The following is a 16941-nucleotide window of genomic DNA, read 5'->3' on the forward strand; positions in this document are numbered from 1 at the left end:
AGATCCAAACACATTCATTCATGGGCAGTGTGGATTAAGTGTCTTGCCCAGGGACACAACAAACCGGCAACCTCCGGTTGCAGGGCGCATGCTTACACTCTGCGCCACGCACCCTTTAAATAGGCTGATTGAGTGATTACAAGTTTGAAGACACCTGTGATGCTAATTAGAAGACACACCTTGTTTGAACATGACCCTATAGTCAAATTATTTTCAATCTTTTCGAGGGGTACCATAATTTTAAGGCTTAAACCTGCAACTCATGAAAAATTAAGATGCTTTTCTTGTCATGGATAAAATCTTGTCTCTGAATGTTTGACATGGATCAAAGAATTATTTCACTACCTTTCTTTTTGGAAGTACTTGCTTGCAATTCCTTCTCCTCCACTTTGACAGAGGTTTTGTTGCACTTCATGCGACAGAAGAAGGAGCGCCGTGCACCTGAACACAGTCGTGCTGCGCCGACTGGGAGGTCAGCCTGGACCTGCAAGCCAGCTGAAGATACGACAATATCACATACTGTATGCTCTCATACACACACTCGCGCATTGAGAAACAAAAAATAATTGCTTACTTTTTGCATCTATTAGCCGTTCCCGTGGGTACAATTCAGAGGCTGACAGTTGCTCCTTCACTTTGCTTATGTCTTTAGGGTGGACATAATCAAAGAAGCTCTGACCAATCATTTCTACCTACAGGAAGAAGACATAACTTATCAACCTGACTTATACATGGTGCCCAAGAAGTTATACCGGTAATCCATACATTTATGAAATTCTAATTTGTAACACACAGTACATTGATAGTACATATTACACTCCAGCGCACACTAGTAAATATATTGAGTAACGAGGAGAAATGGAAACAAAGAGAGAATGGTTTCATTTTATTTTTACTATAGTAGCTTTTTTTCCATACACAGATCACGCACTACATTATGACAACTTCCACAATATGATATCAAATACAACAGTTTGATAAATATTTTGCCTTAACAAAATAGAAATTTTAATTTAACCATCAGTTATTAATTTGACGTTTGTTATTGTCATTACAGTTTGCAGTGATGTAGAATAGTACTGCATCATCAAAACTGATTATACAATACAGAATATTTGATACACCGCTTGTACTGGATATCTTTGTATGGTTGTGGTCATATACAGTAAGTGATCATTATGTTGTTGCTGATTGGTGTGTACTCTGTTTTTAGGTAAGGCCCATTTAATGCGTCAGGAGAGTCACATGCTGCAGGTACAGTAAAAATAAAAAAAATAAAACAAAACCAAACCAAAAAAAAACTGTTACCAGACTATAATTTAATATCTTCGTGATGGACTCAGAGACAAAAACAATTTTCCCACGATCACAGCCGACTACAAACAGGAACCCATCTGCAGCCTGCACAACAAAAAAGAGAGACTCTGAAGGATATGGTGCGGCAGTGTGATAACATTGTCAAGACACTATAACGATGTCAAGGAGACTTTACAGTATATATGAAAAGCACTGAAGCCTCTGAATTAGATCAGAACATGGTAGGTTATTGCAAATAAAGAGACACAGCAGGTATATTTACCTTTAAGATAAGTTGTTTGAGCTCCTCATCAGCCAGGAATGATGGTTTGTAGTTGGCGTCAGAAAGAGAGCTTGCAGAACCTGAAACGTGGGAGAATTCAAAACTATTACATCTGTTCATTAAACTAAAATTTAGCTAATTCAACATTTTCCTAAATTTTCTCTTAGAAAGGTTTTTTACATTAAAAAAAAAAAAAAAAAAAAAAAGTTTACATTTATTTTGTACTGTAATGACGTCATTAATTTTGCCCGGGCACTCCGGTTTCCTCCCACATCCCAAAAAACATGCATGGTAGGTTAATTGACGACTCTAAATTGCCCGTAGGTCTGAATGTGAGTACGAATGGTTGTTTGTTTGTATGTGCCCTGCAATTGCGATCCCATTCCAGCCTCTCTGCCCTGCAACTGAGCGACGTTACGCGATGCGCGGCCACGGTGGCCAGCTGGACGTCCATACTGCATTACTAACATTATGAAGCACAATTCACAATTCTTTTTTGGAACGTATTGCAGCCAAAAAATTCTAAGTTAATGATTATTTGCTAAAAACAATAAAGTTGATCAGTTTGAACATGAAATATCTTATATTTGTAGTGTATTCAAATAAATATAGGTTGAACATGATTTGCAAATCATTGTATTCTGTCTTTATGTTTAAGACAACGTCCCAACTTCATTGGAATTGGGGTTCTAGATTAAACCATGTCACAGACTCATTTTGAGATGTTATGCATAAAACAGTAGAAAAAACTAACCCTAACCCTCTGATAAAAGGCGACCTTTAAGAACCAATTTATAATTAAGAATAATTCGTTAATAAGGCCCATTATACCTACCACCTACTATCACAGCAATTTTTGTGGAACATACTGTATCTACCTGTCTGACACAGACTCCCCTTATATCACAAAAATTTGCCGTTTATGGTGATTGTTTGTGTGTTTACAGATTTTGCACATTGTGATAAATACTGTACAGTATTGAAAGCAAATATTGACTAAAATGCAGTAAACAATAAATATTTATATAAAATAATGAACATTTAAAGCAGTCTGGGGGGATTTTTATTCTCTTGGGCTCCGACTGGTGGTTGATGGTAACTTCACACATTCTCAGGAAGAAAAATTTGCTCTGCCGCCTCATTTACTTAAGATTTGCAATTGAGCACCCATTATTTGGGCTCTTAGTAAAAAGCCTTTTAAGATTTCCGTCCTATATCTTCGAAGGATTCTGGTCATGAGTCTTAGCGCCAGAGGAATATCCTGACTATTCAGGAGAAGATAAAATGCATGGATATGCTTTGGAATTAGGAATGGCCGAATTATTCAGACGACATATTGGGAACGCTTTATTTCATTCCATCTCAGCATAACGTGCTATGGAACTCCATACCTTAGGTATTACTGCCATCTCTCTGTATTCACAGCACTTATCAGTACGGTAGAGTATTTTCTATACATTTTATACTTGGTATTTCTTGTGTGTTCAAATATGTTTACAATATGTTGTTTATAAAGTGTGTGGGAGGGCTAAAACTATATTAAAATATTAATTTATATGCAATCTGTATCGCAAAGTTTCACCTTTTGCGAGTGGATCTGAATGGAATGGAGCATATCGACCGTGGTAAGCAGGGGTTCACTGTAAATCCTATTAATAGATTTCACACTTCAAGTGGTACCATGGTTGAAAAAAGCCAGATAGGACAATACATGAAGAGAGGCCTCCAATGCTTGTTACATCCAAAATATCCAGAATACAATTAATCTTTATTTTAGAGAGTCTGAATATGCTTCTATTAATAGAAGGGGTCAACCTATCAACTGTAGTTGTAAAACCCCAATTCCAATGAAGTTGGGACATTGTGTTAAACATAAATAAAAACAGAATACAATGATTTGCAAATCATGTTGGACCTATATTTAATTGAATACACTACAAAAACAAGATATTTAATGTTCAAACTGATAAACTTTATTGTTTTTAGCAAATAATCATTAACTTGGAATTTTATGGCTGCAACACGTTCCGCTCCGTTGTCTTATTTTATGCTTCATAATGCGCCACACATTTTCAATGGGAGACAGGTCTGGACTGCAGGCAGGCCAGTCTAGTACCTGCACTCTTTTACTACGAAGCCATGCTGTTGTAACACGTGCGGAATGTGGTTTGGCATTGTCTTGCTGAAATAAGTAGGGGCGTCCATGAAAAAGACGTTGCTTGGATGGCAGCATATTTTTCTCCAAAACCTGTAAGTACCTTTCAGCATTAATGGTGCCTTCACAGATGTGTAGGTTACCCATGCCATTGGCACTAACACAGCCCCATACCATCACAGATGCTGGCTTTAAACTTTGGGTCCATAACAGTGGGGATGGTTCTTTTCCTTTGGCCCGGAGGACACGACGTCCACAATTTCCAAAAACAATTTGAAATGTGGGCGGCACGGTGGCCGACTGGTTACAGCGTCTGCCTCACAGTTCTGAGGACTGGGCTTCAATCTCCAGCCCCGCCTGTGTGGAGTTTGCATGTTCTCCCCGTGCCTGCGTGGGTTTTCTCCGGGCACTCCGGTTTCCTCCCACATCCCAAAAACATGCGTGCTAGGTTGATTGAAGACTCTAAATTACCCGTAGGTATGAATGTTTTTTTGTTTATATGTGCCCTGCGATTGGCTGGCAACCAGTTCGGGGTGTACCCCGCCTCCTGCCCGAAGACAGCTGGGATAGGCTCCAGCACTCCCGCGACCCTAGTGAGGATAAGCGGCTCGGAAAATTGATGGATGGAAAATTTTAAATGTGGACTCGTCGGACCACAGAACACTTTTTCACTTTTCATCAGTCCATCTGAGATGAGCTCGGCCCAGAGAAGGCGGCGGCGTTTCTGGGTGTTGTTGATAAATGGCTTTTGCTTTGCATAGTAGAGTTTAAAGTTGCATTTACGGATGTAGCGCTGAACTGTATTTGCTGACATTGGTTTTCTGAAGTGTTCCTGAGCCCATGTGGTGATATCCTTTACACATTGATGTCGGTTTTTGATGCAGTGCCGCCTGAGGGATTGAAGGTCACGGGCATTCAATGTTGGTTTTCGACCTTGCCGCTTACATGCAGTGATTTCTCCAGATTCTCTGAAACCTTTGATGATATTATGGACTGTAGATGATGAAATCTCTGAATTCCTTGCAATTGTACGTTGAGGAACATTGTCCTTAAACTGTTCGACTATTTTCTCACGCACCTTTTCACAAAGAGGTGAACCTCACCCCATCTTTGCTTGTGAATGACTGAGCAATTCTAGGCAGCTCCTTTTATACCCAATCATGGCACCCACCTGTTCCCAATTAGCCTGTTCACCTGTGGGATGTTCCAAACAGGTGTTTGATGAGCATTCCTCAACTTTCTCAGTCTTTTTTGCCACCTATCCCAGCTTTTTTGGAAAATGTTGCAGCCATAAAATTCTTAAGTTCATGATTATTTGCTAAAAACAATAACGTTTATCTGTTTGAACATTAAATATCTTGTCTTTGTAGTGTATTCAATTAAATATAGGTTGAACAGGATTTCCAAATCATTGTATTCTGTTTTTATTTATGTTTAACACAACATCCCAACTTCATTGGAATTGGGGATGTAGTTCCATTTAATATTTGGTACCTTTGAGGGATTTGAGGTGCTGCACGGCCATTCTGAGCACAGTGAGTTTGTCTAGTTTTCGAGACATTGGGTTACATGTTGGAATCATGTCTGACAGCTTGTCAATGAGCGTGTTCATTTTGTCCCGCCTTCTCTTTTCAATTTGGCTGTGTGGCTCTCTGCAAAGACAAAAAAGTTATGTTTTATTCCCCCCCCTTAAGTACAACAGCACATGTAATGAAAAATGAAAAAAGGTCTTTAGTACCTAAAACATTTCATTTTGGCATGTTGGTCCTCTCCATCTGAGCTGTAGACAAGAAAAACATTAATTTCATATATTGCAGACATTAAATTGTGGAAAAACACCTGCAAAAATAAAGATACATAGTATGGCTGAGGATCAGGATGCCAGCCAAGAGGTCTGCAGCACCATTAATAGTTCCCCATGATCTGGCAAGTACAGGATGTTTACAAGACATTTGATGAGACTCAGGGTTATATCCAAAGAAAGCACTTTCCCCTAAATTTTATACATATAAAAAGTGATGTGGTGCCCTCTACGAGACAAAATTAGTTTGATTTTAATGGTAAAAAAAGCGTAAACCGGACTAAACCGGAAGTGAACGCAGGCGTTTACCTTCCTTCGTATCTTTTCCCAAATTAATAACATATTTATCCAAACCAATACACGCAACACACAAACAGTTAAGTATTGTTGTAAAACACAATAATAGGTTTACTTTATTATGTACATTTACATTATTTGAATGGTTTGCTGGGAACCTGGAAATGTGTGTGTCTCTACATTTACAAAAGGTACTGTGACACCGAAATGGTTAAAGTACGTATATGTATGCTATACTGGATATTGAACTGTTGACAGTTTCTCTCTGCCCATTTTATCTGCCTTGTGGGTTTCAGCAGCTCTATTACACCACAGTGTATATTCACCCACGAGGATTGGGGAGAGGGGAGACTTTTTTTCAACTTTATGTAACACAATTTACAAGAAATACAATAACGCTAGGGGCTGAAGAAAAAACATCTGCAGTGGCGAAGGGGTGAGGGGGACAGTCGGACTTGGCACAGCCTACCCCATATTGAAGTGACAGACCACTTTGTTGTAATGCTGAATTCCAGCAGTAAGGGGCGCCAAACCCCCCCCCCCCAAAAAAAAAAACTAGATTATAGCTTTAACTTTCTCTTTGTTCCAGTTGTGTGCGCGTCTACAGAGCAAACGCCATTCTGCCTGCAGCTTGCTGCATTGTGAGTGGCGTGGTGAGCATGACCACAACAATGAAAATTTATCGAGTCCTGAAAAAACTCCCATGTCAATTGTATTTATGAAAGAACAACACGCCCTACTCTGCTTCTGATTGGCTAGCACCAAGACAGGATTCATACTTTTGATTCAGTGTGTGGAAGCTCTTCAGTAACGCGCGCGCGCACACACACACACACACACAAGCGCGCACACACACACGCGCGCACGCACACACACACACACACACACACACAGGGCGTTTCTTAAACCATGCGCCTACGGAGGCAGAACTAATATGCTTCAAGCGTACCTTCTAATTTTTGTGTGCCTCATTTGTGGGACGCACAAAAATCAAACAAGATCCCTATTACATACATACATTACATCAGTTTCAAGTTATTTCAGTGACCATTGTGGGTTTTTCTTTTATTAACAGAGGGGCATCAACAATTGTGTGTGTATATACATAAATTTATGCGCACACACGCGCACAAACACACACATGCACACACACACATGTAACACCTACTCGTTTTGGTCCTCTTCCATATCTGCATTGGTGATGGGGGCCAATCTTGTGTCCCTAAGAATAAAAAGATGAAATAGTAATAATAAGCCCCATTTGTAGCAATTTGATTCAAGAATATTTAGAAGAACCAAATTGAAAGCATAGTCATACTTACTGGTTGTCCACACTGCCCTTTCGCTTCCGGGGCATCTCCATGCTCATCGACATACCAACCATTGTGGATTGAGTCATCGGGCTGGGCAGAGAGATGCAGTTCATTTGGTTTTCCACAAGCAGTACATCATCTGGGGAAACAAAATGGTGCTTTAGAGACAGGAACACAATCTCCTGATTTCCCAAAGTATTATTCATGTTATGTTAACATATTCACACATAAAATGGGGATATCAATATAATATTCAATCAAAGCACAAAAACATTTTTTTTTTTTTTTTTTATACATGGACATCATGTATCCTCTCCTCATATTGGGGACCTTAGGGGTGAGAATGACAAAAGTACCGATGTCAATAAAACAAAAATACTGCTACCGTGTTCATTAGTGACAATTTACAGAACATCCATCCATCCATTTTCTGAGCCGCTTCTCCTCACTAGGGTCGCAGGCGTGCTGGAGCCTATCCCAGCTATCATTGGGCAGGAGGCGGGGTACACCCTGAACTGGTTGCCAGCCAATCGCAGGGCACACATAAACAAACAACCATTCGCACTCATATTCACACCTACGGGCAATTTAGAGTTGCCAATTAATCTACCATGCACGTTTTTGGGACGTGGGAGGAAACCAGAGTGCCCGGAGAAAACCCACGCAGACACGGGGAGAAAATGCTAACTCCACACAGGCGGGGCCGGGGATTGAACGCTGGTCCTCAGAACTGTGAGGCAGACGCTCTAACCAGTCGTCCACCGTGCCGCCAATTTACAGAACATGTAATTGTTATTCACAAACAGGTCACTATACTGTCATTGAGTTACAGTTTTACACTGACATTAGCACAGCCTGAGACATCTAATCCTGTACATGGTCTCTAGAGCAATGGGGTCTTTAAGTTACTGTAAATAACTAACTCACCTGCTGTTGTCCCGTTAGAAATAGACACCTACTTTACTTTCCACAGCTCAGTAGCGAGGAACGTATATTACTCAACTAACCGCTCCAGGTTTATATTCGTAAATTTGCTCCAGCTGAAAATATTATCATAATTTGCTAAGTGTTCAAAGAAAGGTTTGCATGGCTACAGATGTTGATGAGTGAATGCAGGCACTGGTAGCAGGATACTAAATCCTCCCTTCAGTGGTTGAGGTACTCACAGGCTACACATGACACTGCGCATACAAACATGCTCCTCTCTAATGGCTGATACTTTAAACACAGTTGAATTTTTTTTCAAAAATCAAAATCAATCTAGCCATAAATATCCTACAGCAAAATGTTTGGGAACTTTGGAGGCAGGGGCTGCAGTCATGAACAAATCTTATCAGATGATCATGATGTTTAAAATGGAGGCATGTAACTACAGTCTTGATTTCAGAGGTTTTCATTACATTCGCCATTATTCTGTTTTATTTTCTCCAAACACTACTTATTGGCTGAAATGGCATAATGGTTCAGAGGTTTGTCCTTTTTAAATATCTAGTGGATACATGTAACACTTAATGACATTGCAGTTGAATAGAATAAACCTCTCAGTTTTAACTAAATACTGTATTTGGAAAGCGTGCACAACCATGGGCCAGAAGTGAGTCAGTCAGAAATGTGAGAAAACAGCAGAAGACTAAATGCAGGAGATATCCATTACATCTATTTTTAGCTCTTTTCCACACTGTGACCCAAAAAGCAAGTAACAGATCATCTGCTCGATAACCAGGTTACAGAGATGACTGGGCATACCTACGTGCATAATCCTGGTCAGTACCTCGTGCACTCATTAACATGATCATTCATGAAACATCTGCTGTACTTTATTTGAATCTGCTGTCTTCAACTCCACAAGCTCACTTTGTCAGGTTGCATGATTATAACAGGTTAGTTTATGATTTCAAAACAACAACCCTGACATGACAAGCCTTTTTGAAAGTTGTGGTGGCCCTATCAGAACTTGTACTAGCCTCGTATTTTCATGAAAAAATATGTTAGGTTTTTGTGATTATTTCGTATTTCGCGGCTTTATACTGTATTACTTAAGCCCCTTTAAGACATTTTTAGTACAATTGCCTTCATGGCGATGACTCTGTACTAACCTCACTAAAATCAAGGCATTGGAATTGCGCAAATTAATAATAATGCTGAAAACAATCAATTACAAAATTATTAAAATATATACTTAGCACTGCTTCCAACAATGCTATATCTTGTGTCTTGATGTTATGCACACATTATCATATGTATAAGTAGGGGTGTGCCGATCACGAACTTACGCTGACGATTCGGGTACCGATAATAAAATGAGTGAGAACTCCTGATCACTGCCAATAAGATCATATGGATTAGCTGTAAATGTTTCAAATTTATTTATGGTGAGTGCTATTGGCTATATGATCTGACATGTTTGTTTGGGTTTGCTTCACAGCTCTTAGGCACCTGCGCAGTGTGAAGGGGGGAAGGGATACTACACTAGGGCTGGGTGATTAGGAAACAAAATAATCATGATTATTTTGATTGATATTGAAATCATGATGAATAAACATGATTATTTATTTATTTCAAAACTTCAACTACCGAAATTCAACTTTAAATAGAACTTAAACAACCATAAAATAAATGAGAAACAAGTAAAATAATAATATATCAAAATAATAGAAATTGAAAAAAAACCCAAAGAAAAATAAATGCATCCATGGCTAAAAATGTGCCATTGCTTTGCATGGCTGTATGGGTCTATTTCAGTTCCTGTCATTATTCTGGCATGTAGCAAATAGAAATAGTTTTGGTAATCCTAATTGACCTAAAGCAGGAAAAGATTAGACATTAAGATGGCGATTTCGAAAACGATGTGTCTTGTTTTTAAATATAAAATGTTGTATGCGTAGTTTTACAGTAAACTCCAACTGGGGTGTCAGTAAACAGCTTAATGCAGGCTCAGGGAGGGCAGAAAAAACATTCTACAAGCTGCAAAATAGGAGCCGCTGTATGAGGCTCGCAGCGTTGGCTTCGGTTCAGCTATGGCAGTGATTCTCAACCAGTGTACCGTGGCACATTAGTGTGCCATGAGCAATCTTCAGGTGTGCTGTGGGAAATTATTTTTCTTAACTGCTCAAAAAATTAATTCATTTACAATAAATAATGCATCTTTGTTCCTCTATTTATGCCAGTGAGGCATAGTGGGTGACAGAACAAATAAATGCTCTTCTATTGGATGGCAGGAAGTACATACAGTAATTACTGTGCATCTACTTTTTGTGACATTTTTGTTTGTTGGTGTGCCGTCAGATTTTCCAATTGTAAAATATGTACCTTCGCTCCATAAAGGTTGGAAATCACTGAGCTATCGTCTTGCGGCTAACGCAAATGCGTGCCCGTTTATCCAGTCGGGCAGTGCTGGTTGCGGTTTCTAGCTTGCGTCATCACAACATCCTGCCTTGGACGGGACGTTTTGGTGGTAAAAGAATTTCAGATTGATGCTGAAAATGCAGTTTTGGGCCATTTTCTGAGGGCGAAAATTTTCGGTGACTTACAAATTCATACAGGCCCGAGTGGGCCAGTGTCTATACGTAGGTAGCCCTGGGCCATCGAGCCACCGTTAATGTCGCCCCCTGTAACCGGCCCACAGTCAATTATGTGATGATGTTCCAATACAACTTTTTCACTTCTGATTCGATACCAATATTGCAGCGTTGAGTATCAGCCAATACTGATATTGATCTAATGCGGTATCACCACGAATCATACATACTAGGGGTGGAATGGTTTGACAGTTTCGCTCCAGTTCAGCATGTGTCCTGTTCGGTTCATAACACGTGCAACTTTTTTTCCCCCAATTTACCAATGAGGCAAAGCAGTGTGTACATTCCAGAGCAAAGTAGCAAGGTAGCCAAGATGGTGGCACGGACACACCATCTGCGTCATGCCCTCCAGCGATTGCAGCGAGGTGCGTCAACAGAGATCTTGCATCGAAGAGGATATACACATTCACACAGAAGTAGTAGGCTTACGATAGTACTACCGCATCTTTATCTCTCCCATGCAAGATCTACGATACATATAAACAGACGACTTCACGACTCGTTATCTTCGTGAGGTGCTTTGTTTCTCCTGAGCATACGCGATGCTAACATGCAGCGAGCTAGCCTTTAAAACGTGGGACGCATGAACACGAACGGTTGTAATTCCTACGTTTACTCGATTTGGATGTAAATACCCCCAGATTAAAGCTGAAATTCTGCAGTTAAAGCATATCTTGTTCGTTTCATTTCAAATCATTGTGGTGGTATTTAGAGCCAAAAATATAACAATTGTGTTCGTGTCCCAATATTTATGGACCTGACTGGAAGCATATATCAGTGCTGCTAGTAACAGAGTTGAAGTTGATGAAGTGAAATTGATGCATGAAGTGGGCTCATCACATGATTATCAGTAGACCTTTTGTTGACCCAAGGCACCTATATTACATGAGAAAAACCTTAGTCAACCACCAAACAAATATATAAAAAAATATGAACACTGTAGCGTTTATTGAGGGACATCAAATTTGAGCTTAATTTAGAAGAAAACGATGACTTGGAAGCAGCGCCTGCGTCACTTCTAGGTTATCGTAATTTTAAATTACAACATTATACATCAAGATATTTTATATATATGAGGGGCACCACGTCATATTTTAACTTGAGGCAAAATGACGACAAACCTTTGTCATCAGTCTCTTATCGGAAGGTGTCTACATTTTAGATACTTTGAGTTCTAGACTTTCTAGAGGTTTCGTTCCGAACCCAAGCACACACATAATCAATGCAAGTGGTGAATTTTATAGAAAATTTTATAAAAAAAAAAAAAAAAAGGGGTTTCCACAGGATAAAACAGATAAACACAAAACAAACAAGATATCTACGAATATTGGCGAAGGAAGGGATTTGTGACGTGAGATGAGCAGAATGGGCGTGTAGTGAATGCATATAGCTGAGGACTCTTGGTCTCGTTAGCATAAACCCAAATATGCACTAATCCGTACTTTTAGTAGACCGCAATGTTGGACTTAGGTGTCTGGAACACATTTGAGGCAGGCGAATCAGGCTCCCGAGTGTTCGGTTGGCCCGGTCCACCTCAGTTCCCTCAGACTGAGTTCGGGCCCCCAAGCAGGGTGGCTCGGATCGCTTGCAGGAAGCGCTGCAGCCGGGGATCGTCCGATGTGTCCTGGCCACCGCGGTTGAGGTGGGCGTCCTGCCTGGCGCGGTCGTCGGCGAGTTGGTCGGGTTGACCAAAAAAAAAAAAAAAAAAAAAAAAAAAAGACATCTCCCCAAGACTCCAAAAACTTTTTTTCTTTTCCCAGCTCCGGCCCCTTTTATGGCCAGAGTGGGTCAAAAAGGTAGTTTATTGTGTTAATCCGTTTAGAGTCTGCGTGTGACTCTGGAGTTAACGCTACCTCGGCGGGGAGCGGCGGTAGTGCGAGGCTGGAATACCAGGTGGCATCTTTTGCGGGCCATGTGCGCTACAACATTGAAATAATTATCTTTTCTTTTTAGTCACAAATGTACTTGGTGTGAAAACTGGGCTTATTTAGTCAAGCACAAAGCTGATATATTTGACTTGTTCTGTTGTATGAATTGCAACAGGTGGATACACAGGTTTATTGTACCGTTTGCCATTTAGTGGAAGAGCATTTCATTGTTCTGGCTGTCAATATATGTCGCTGGCATAGATAGAAATATATATTTGCTGTTCTGATTAATAAAAAAAACAATTACGATACAATAACAACAATAATAATTATGCTGTGAAAATACTTTCACTTTTAACGTAACTATAGAGTACAAGCACCTCCCTGAGCTGTCACCTTATCGTGGTGGAAGGGTTTGTGTGTCCTCATGATCCTAGGAGCTAAGTTCTCTCAGCCTTTGCGCCCCCTGGTAGGGTCAACAATGGCAAACATGTTCTAGGTGAAGAACCAGACAACGCATGGCTCAAATGACTCCCTATGTTGAATAACATATGGACTTCAGTTTCCCTTGCTGGGATGCGGGTCTCCGGGGCCCCCAGGCCTGAAGGTGGGGCTCAAAGGTGAGCGCCGGTGGCCGGGCCTGCACCTATGGGGCTCAGCCGGGCACAGCCTGAAGAGGTAACGTGGGTCCACCCTTCCCATGGGCTCACGGCCTGTGAAAGGGCCCAAAGGAGTTGGGTGAGTAGAGAGCTTGGAGGCGCCCAGAGGAGGGCACCTTGGCGGTCTGATTCTCACTTCACCCACATCCTGGGGGAGGCGAGGGACAACTGAATCCAAGTGGACCATGTTCCGTGTCTCCATTGCTGAGACGGCTGACCGGAGCTCTGGCCGTTAGGCTGACGGTGTCTGTCATGGCCGCAATCCCCAAACCCATTGGTGGACACCAGAGGTAAGAAATGCCGTCAAGCTGAAGAGGGAGTTCTATCGGGCCTTTTTGGCCCGTGGGACTCCAGAGGCAGCTGATGGGTACTGGCTGGCCAAGTGGAACGCTGCATTGGTGGGCACTGAGGCAAAAATCGGGCATGGGAGGAGTTCGGTGAGCCATGGAAAACTTCCGGACAGCTTTGAGGAAATTCTCTTCCAGCATCCGGTGTCTCAGGAGGGGAAAGCAGTGCACTGTTAACAGTGTGTATAATGGCGACGGTGAGCTTCTGACCTCAACTTGGGACATTGTGAGTCAGTGGGCCAAGAATTTCAAAGACCTCAATTCCACTGACACGCCTTCCCATGACGAAGCAGAGTCTGGATACTCTGAGGTGGGTTCTTCCATCTCTGGGGTTGAGGTCACCAAGGCGGTAGAAAAGCTCCTCGGTAGCAGTGCTCCAGGGGTGGATGAGTGCTCTGTATATTGTGGGGCTGTCCTGGTTGACACGCGTCTGCAACATTGCATGGACATCGGGGACAGTACCTCTGTGTTGGCAGATCAGGGTGGTGGCCCCCCTTTTGAAGAAGGGGGACTGGAGGGTGTGTTTCAACTACAGGGGGATCAAACTCCTCAGCCTCCCTGGTAAGGTCTATTTTGGTTCTGGAGAGGAGGGTTCATCAGGAAGTCAAATCGCAGATTCCAGAGGAGCAGTGTGGTTTTCGTGCTTGCCATGGAACAGTGGAACAGCTCTACACCCTCAGCAGGGTCCTCGAGGGTGCATGGGAGTTCATGTGGTTCTGATGGCTTCATCAAACTGTGATCTCCAACTCTTGCTGGAACGGTTTGCAGCAGAGTGTGAAGCAGCTGGGATGAAAATCAGCAGTTCCAAATCTGAGGCCATGGTCCTAAGTCGGAAAAGGTTTGAGTGCCCTCTCCGGCTCAGGGAGGAGATCCTGCCCCAAATGAAGGAGTTCAAGTATATTGCTGTCTTCTTCACAAGTTAAGGAAGAATAGAGAGGGAGATCAACAGGGGGATCGATGCAGTGTCTTCAGTGATGCGGACTCTGTATCGGTCTGTCGTGGTGAAGAGGTCGATCAACATTCTCACCCTCACCTATGGTCACGAGCTGTGCGTCGTGACCTAAAGTACAAGATCCCGGATAAAGCGGCCGAAATGAGTTTCCTCCGCAGGGTGTCCGGGCTCTCCCTTCAAGAGCTTGGCTCAGAGTCGAGCCGCTGCTCCTCTGCATTGAGAGGAGCCAGATGAGGTGGCTCGGGCAACTGGTTAGGAAACCTCCCCGACGCCTCCCTGGTGAGGTGTTCCGGGCACGTCCCACCGGGAAGAGGCCCCAGGGACAACCCAGGACACACTGGAGAGACTCTCGGCTGGCCTGGGAATGCCTGGGGATCCCCCCGGAAGAGCTGGACGAAGTCCCTGGGGAGAGGGAAGTCTGGGCTTCCCTGCTTAACTCATTCCCTGTCAATGCCGTCCAAAGACGTCCTTCAGAACTGAGCTATTCCCTGGCAATGCCATCTAAATATATCAATGGTGTTTTTTAACGGGGATGGGTGTGGAGGGTCTTGTGCAGTTTATGCTTCTGGATAACGGCAATGAGGAATGGCAACCTGTAGAGGGCAACAATGCCTTGAGGTGAAAGTCCCTCCCTCAGATTGAAGAAGAGGAAGGAGGAGGACGAGGCGGGGAGGAGGAGACAATGAGAAGAGGCATACATAATGGCGAAAGAAAAGACAAAATTGAAAAAAAAATTGAAAAAAAGCTAGAAATGTATTTCAACAAGGCCAGAAAAATATTCCTGCGACCGACAGGAATGACACCTTAGCTCATGTGCGGGAAATCAAGGATGACGCTCTGAGCCGATCCCTTTGCAGCAAAGCTATCGCCGAAAATGCCAGGCAATATGACGAAATGCTCTTGGGCGCTTGCAAGCTGATAGTCTGCCGACCAGGATTTGAGTAATGGGGATCCCGAATTGTCAGATGAGTGAACTCCTTCGAAATCGCCTTCCATTTCCAGCTCGTCCATTTTGCAGTAATGCAACACCCATGAGTTGAAGGTCTTTTAGGATTGCGACGAAGAAACGTAATGTGTTTTTTTTTACACTTGCAAAACATAATAAAAAGTATTCTCTAGTAATGGTTTGTATTTTTCAAACTTACAGGTTAGGCATCCAGCCAACATTCGACTCCCATTCCAGTACGCAGTGCAAACAAAAAAAGGTAATTGAAAGCTTTTTTTTCTGCACGTCCCACTACAGCAATTTCAACAATGTATTTTTATTGCAATAATTACAATTCTACCTGCACAGGTTGTGCTTCGAGCAGAAGTCGGGACAGGTTTCAAGGACAATGGCAACCACACAAGATCCCATTCGCCGCCACCAAAGAACAAAATCCAGATGTGGGTAAAATCTTGCTAGATTTTATGCGCAAGGTAATAAAAAGAACGGTATAAATTGTGTTGGATGAAAGAAGAGAGTTTGATCCTTTTTTTGGTGGTTTTGGTGTTTACATAGTCATATTACACAATATTCTGTGGGGATTGAAAAATCCAGCAAGTGCTAGCCCATTTTGTGGCTCCGACATAAGGTCTTGGCTCTACACGGCATGAGACACGTCACTTCCGGCTCACGGTGGCTCAGCTGGTGGCTCACGGTGGCTCACAGGGGCTCACCCGGTGGCTCACTGTGGGTCACCGCCTGCTCATCTCGGCATATTCCACTTGCTGCTCATTCCACGACATCGTATTTGCTTTGAAACGGCTTGTTGTTTTTGATAACGGTCAATAAACAGTATATGTAAAACTACAATCATCCAAAATACCTGCCGTTGGCCCATATGATGATACTTTTTTGTTTTACTCTATATGTTTGAATGTTAGAATTGATTTTTATTTTTTTTTTACCTTGGAGTATTGATTGTCTGTAACGTGTGAAACTCCCACCCAGCGGGCCATATCCGGCCCGGCGTACAATTATAACCAGGCCCGCGAGATGATTTTAGATTGTAATTATTAATGGCCCGGCAATATGAAGCGCTGATAACATAAACTACAGATCCCATAATGCACCGCAACAGCTGCCGATAGGCCAGTGGCACTAGCCGGAAACAGGCCCTGACCAATCAAGTCGAGCGTCTTTTCCGCAGCACCAATTTGAAGCTAGCGGTTAGGCCCAAATAATGGCGAAGAGAAAAGTTGACTCCGAAAACAGAATCTTCCAAAACCGATGGGAGGCTGAGTATATGTTTACTGACATTGCCAGTAAACCCGTGTGTCTTATTTGTGGCGCTAATGTTGCTGTACTTAAGGAATTTAATCTACGACGGCACTACCAGACAAAACATGAGGATAAATTGAAATACGCGGCGCAGAAGCTCCAGAAAGTCGAAGAGTAAAGGCCTCTTTA

The 16941-nt window shown here is 42.3% G+C and overlaps 1 protein-coding gene and 1 long non-coding RNA gene across 5 annotated transcripts in view; one reads left to right on the forward strand and one right to left on the reverse strand.

Annotated features, from left to right (window-relative positions):
* Window positions 1-16941, reverse strand: part of bmal2 (basic helix-loop-helix ARNT like 2) — a 38345-nt gene that overhangs the window by 15990 nt on the left and 5414 nt on the right. For 3 of the 4 annotated variants that reach the window (XM_061772752.1, XM_061772753.1, XM_061772750.1), the window contains exons 2-9: window positions 7155-7284; window positions 7001-7054; window positions 5473-5514; window positions 5229-5386; window positions 1580-1659; window positions 1309-1401; window positions 575-692; window positions 346-495 (exon numbers count right to left, since the gene is read on the reverse strand). In XM_061772752.1, the coding sequence (XP_061628736.1) occupies window positions 346-495; window positions 575-692; window positions 1309-1401; window positions 1580-1659; window positions 5229-5386; window positions 5473-5514; window positions 7001-7054; window positions 7155-7284 (825 nt within the window). The remainder of the gene's footprint in view (window positions 1-345; window positions 496-574; window positions 693-1308; window positions 1402-1579; window positions 1660-5228; window positions 5387-5472; window positions 5515-7000; window positions 7055-7154; window positions 7285-16941) is intronic. The other variant, XM_061772754.1, reaches the window with a different exon arrangement.
* LOC133477701 (uncharacterized) lies at window positions 8824-15966 on the forward strand. Its single transcript, XR_009788455.1, has 3 exons — window positions 8824-8908; window positions 15697-15754; window positions 15844-15966. It is a non-coding gene; the product is annotated as an uncharacterized LOC133477701 (long non-coding RNA).

The sequence above is a fragment of the Phyllopteryx taeniolatus genome, chromosome 5 (genome assembly GCF_024500385.1).
Source record: "Phyllopteryx taeniolatus isolate TA_2022b chromosome 5, UOR_Ptae_1.2, whole genome shotgun sequence".
NCBI lineage: Eukaryota > Metazoa > Chordata > Actinopteri > Syngnathiformes > Syngnathidae > Phyllopteryx > Phyllopteryx taeniolatus.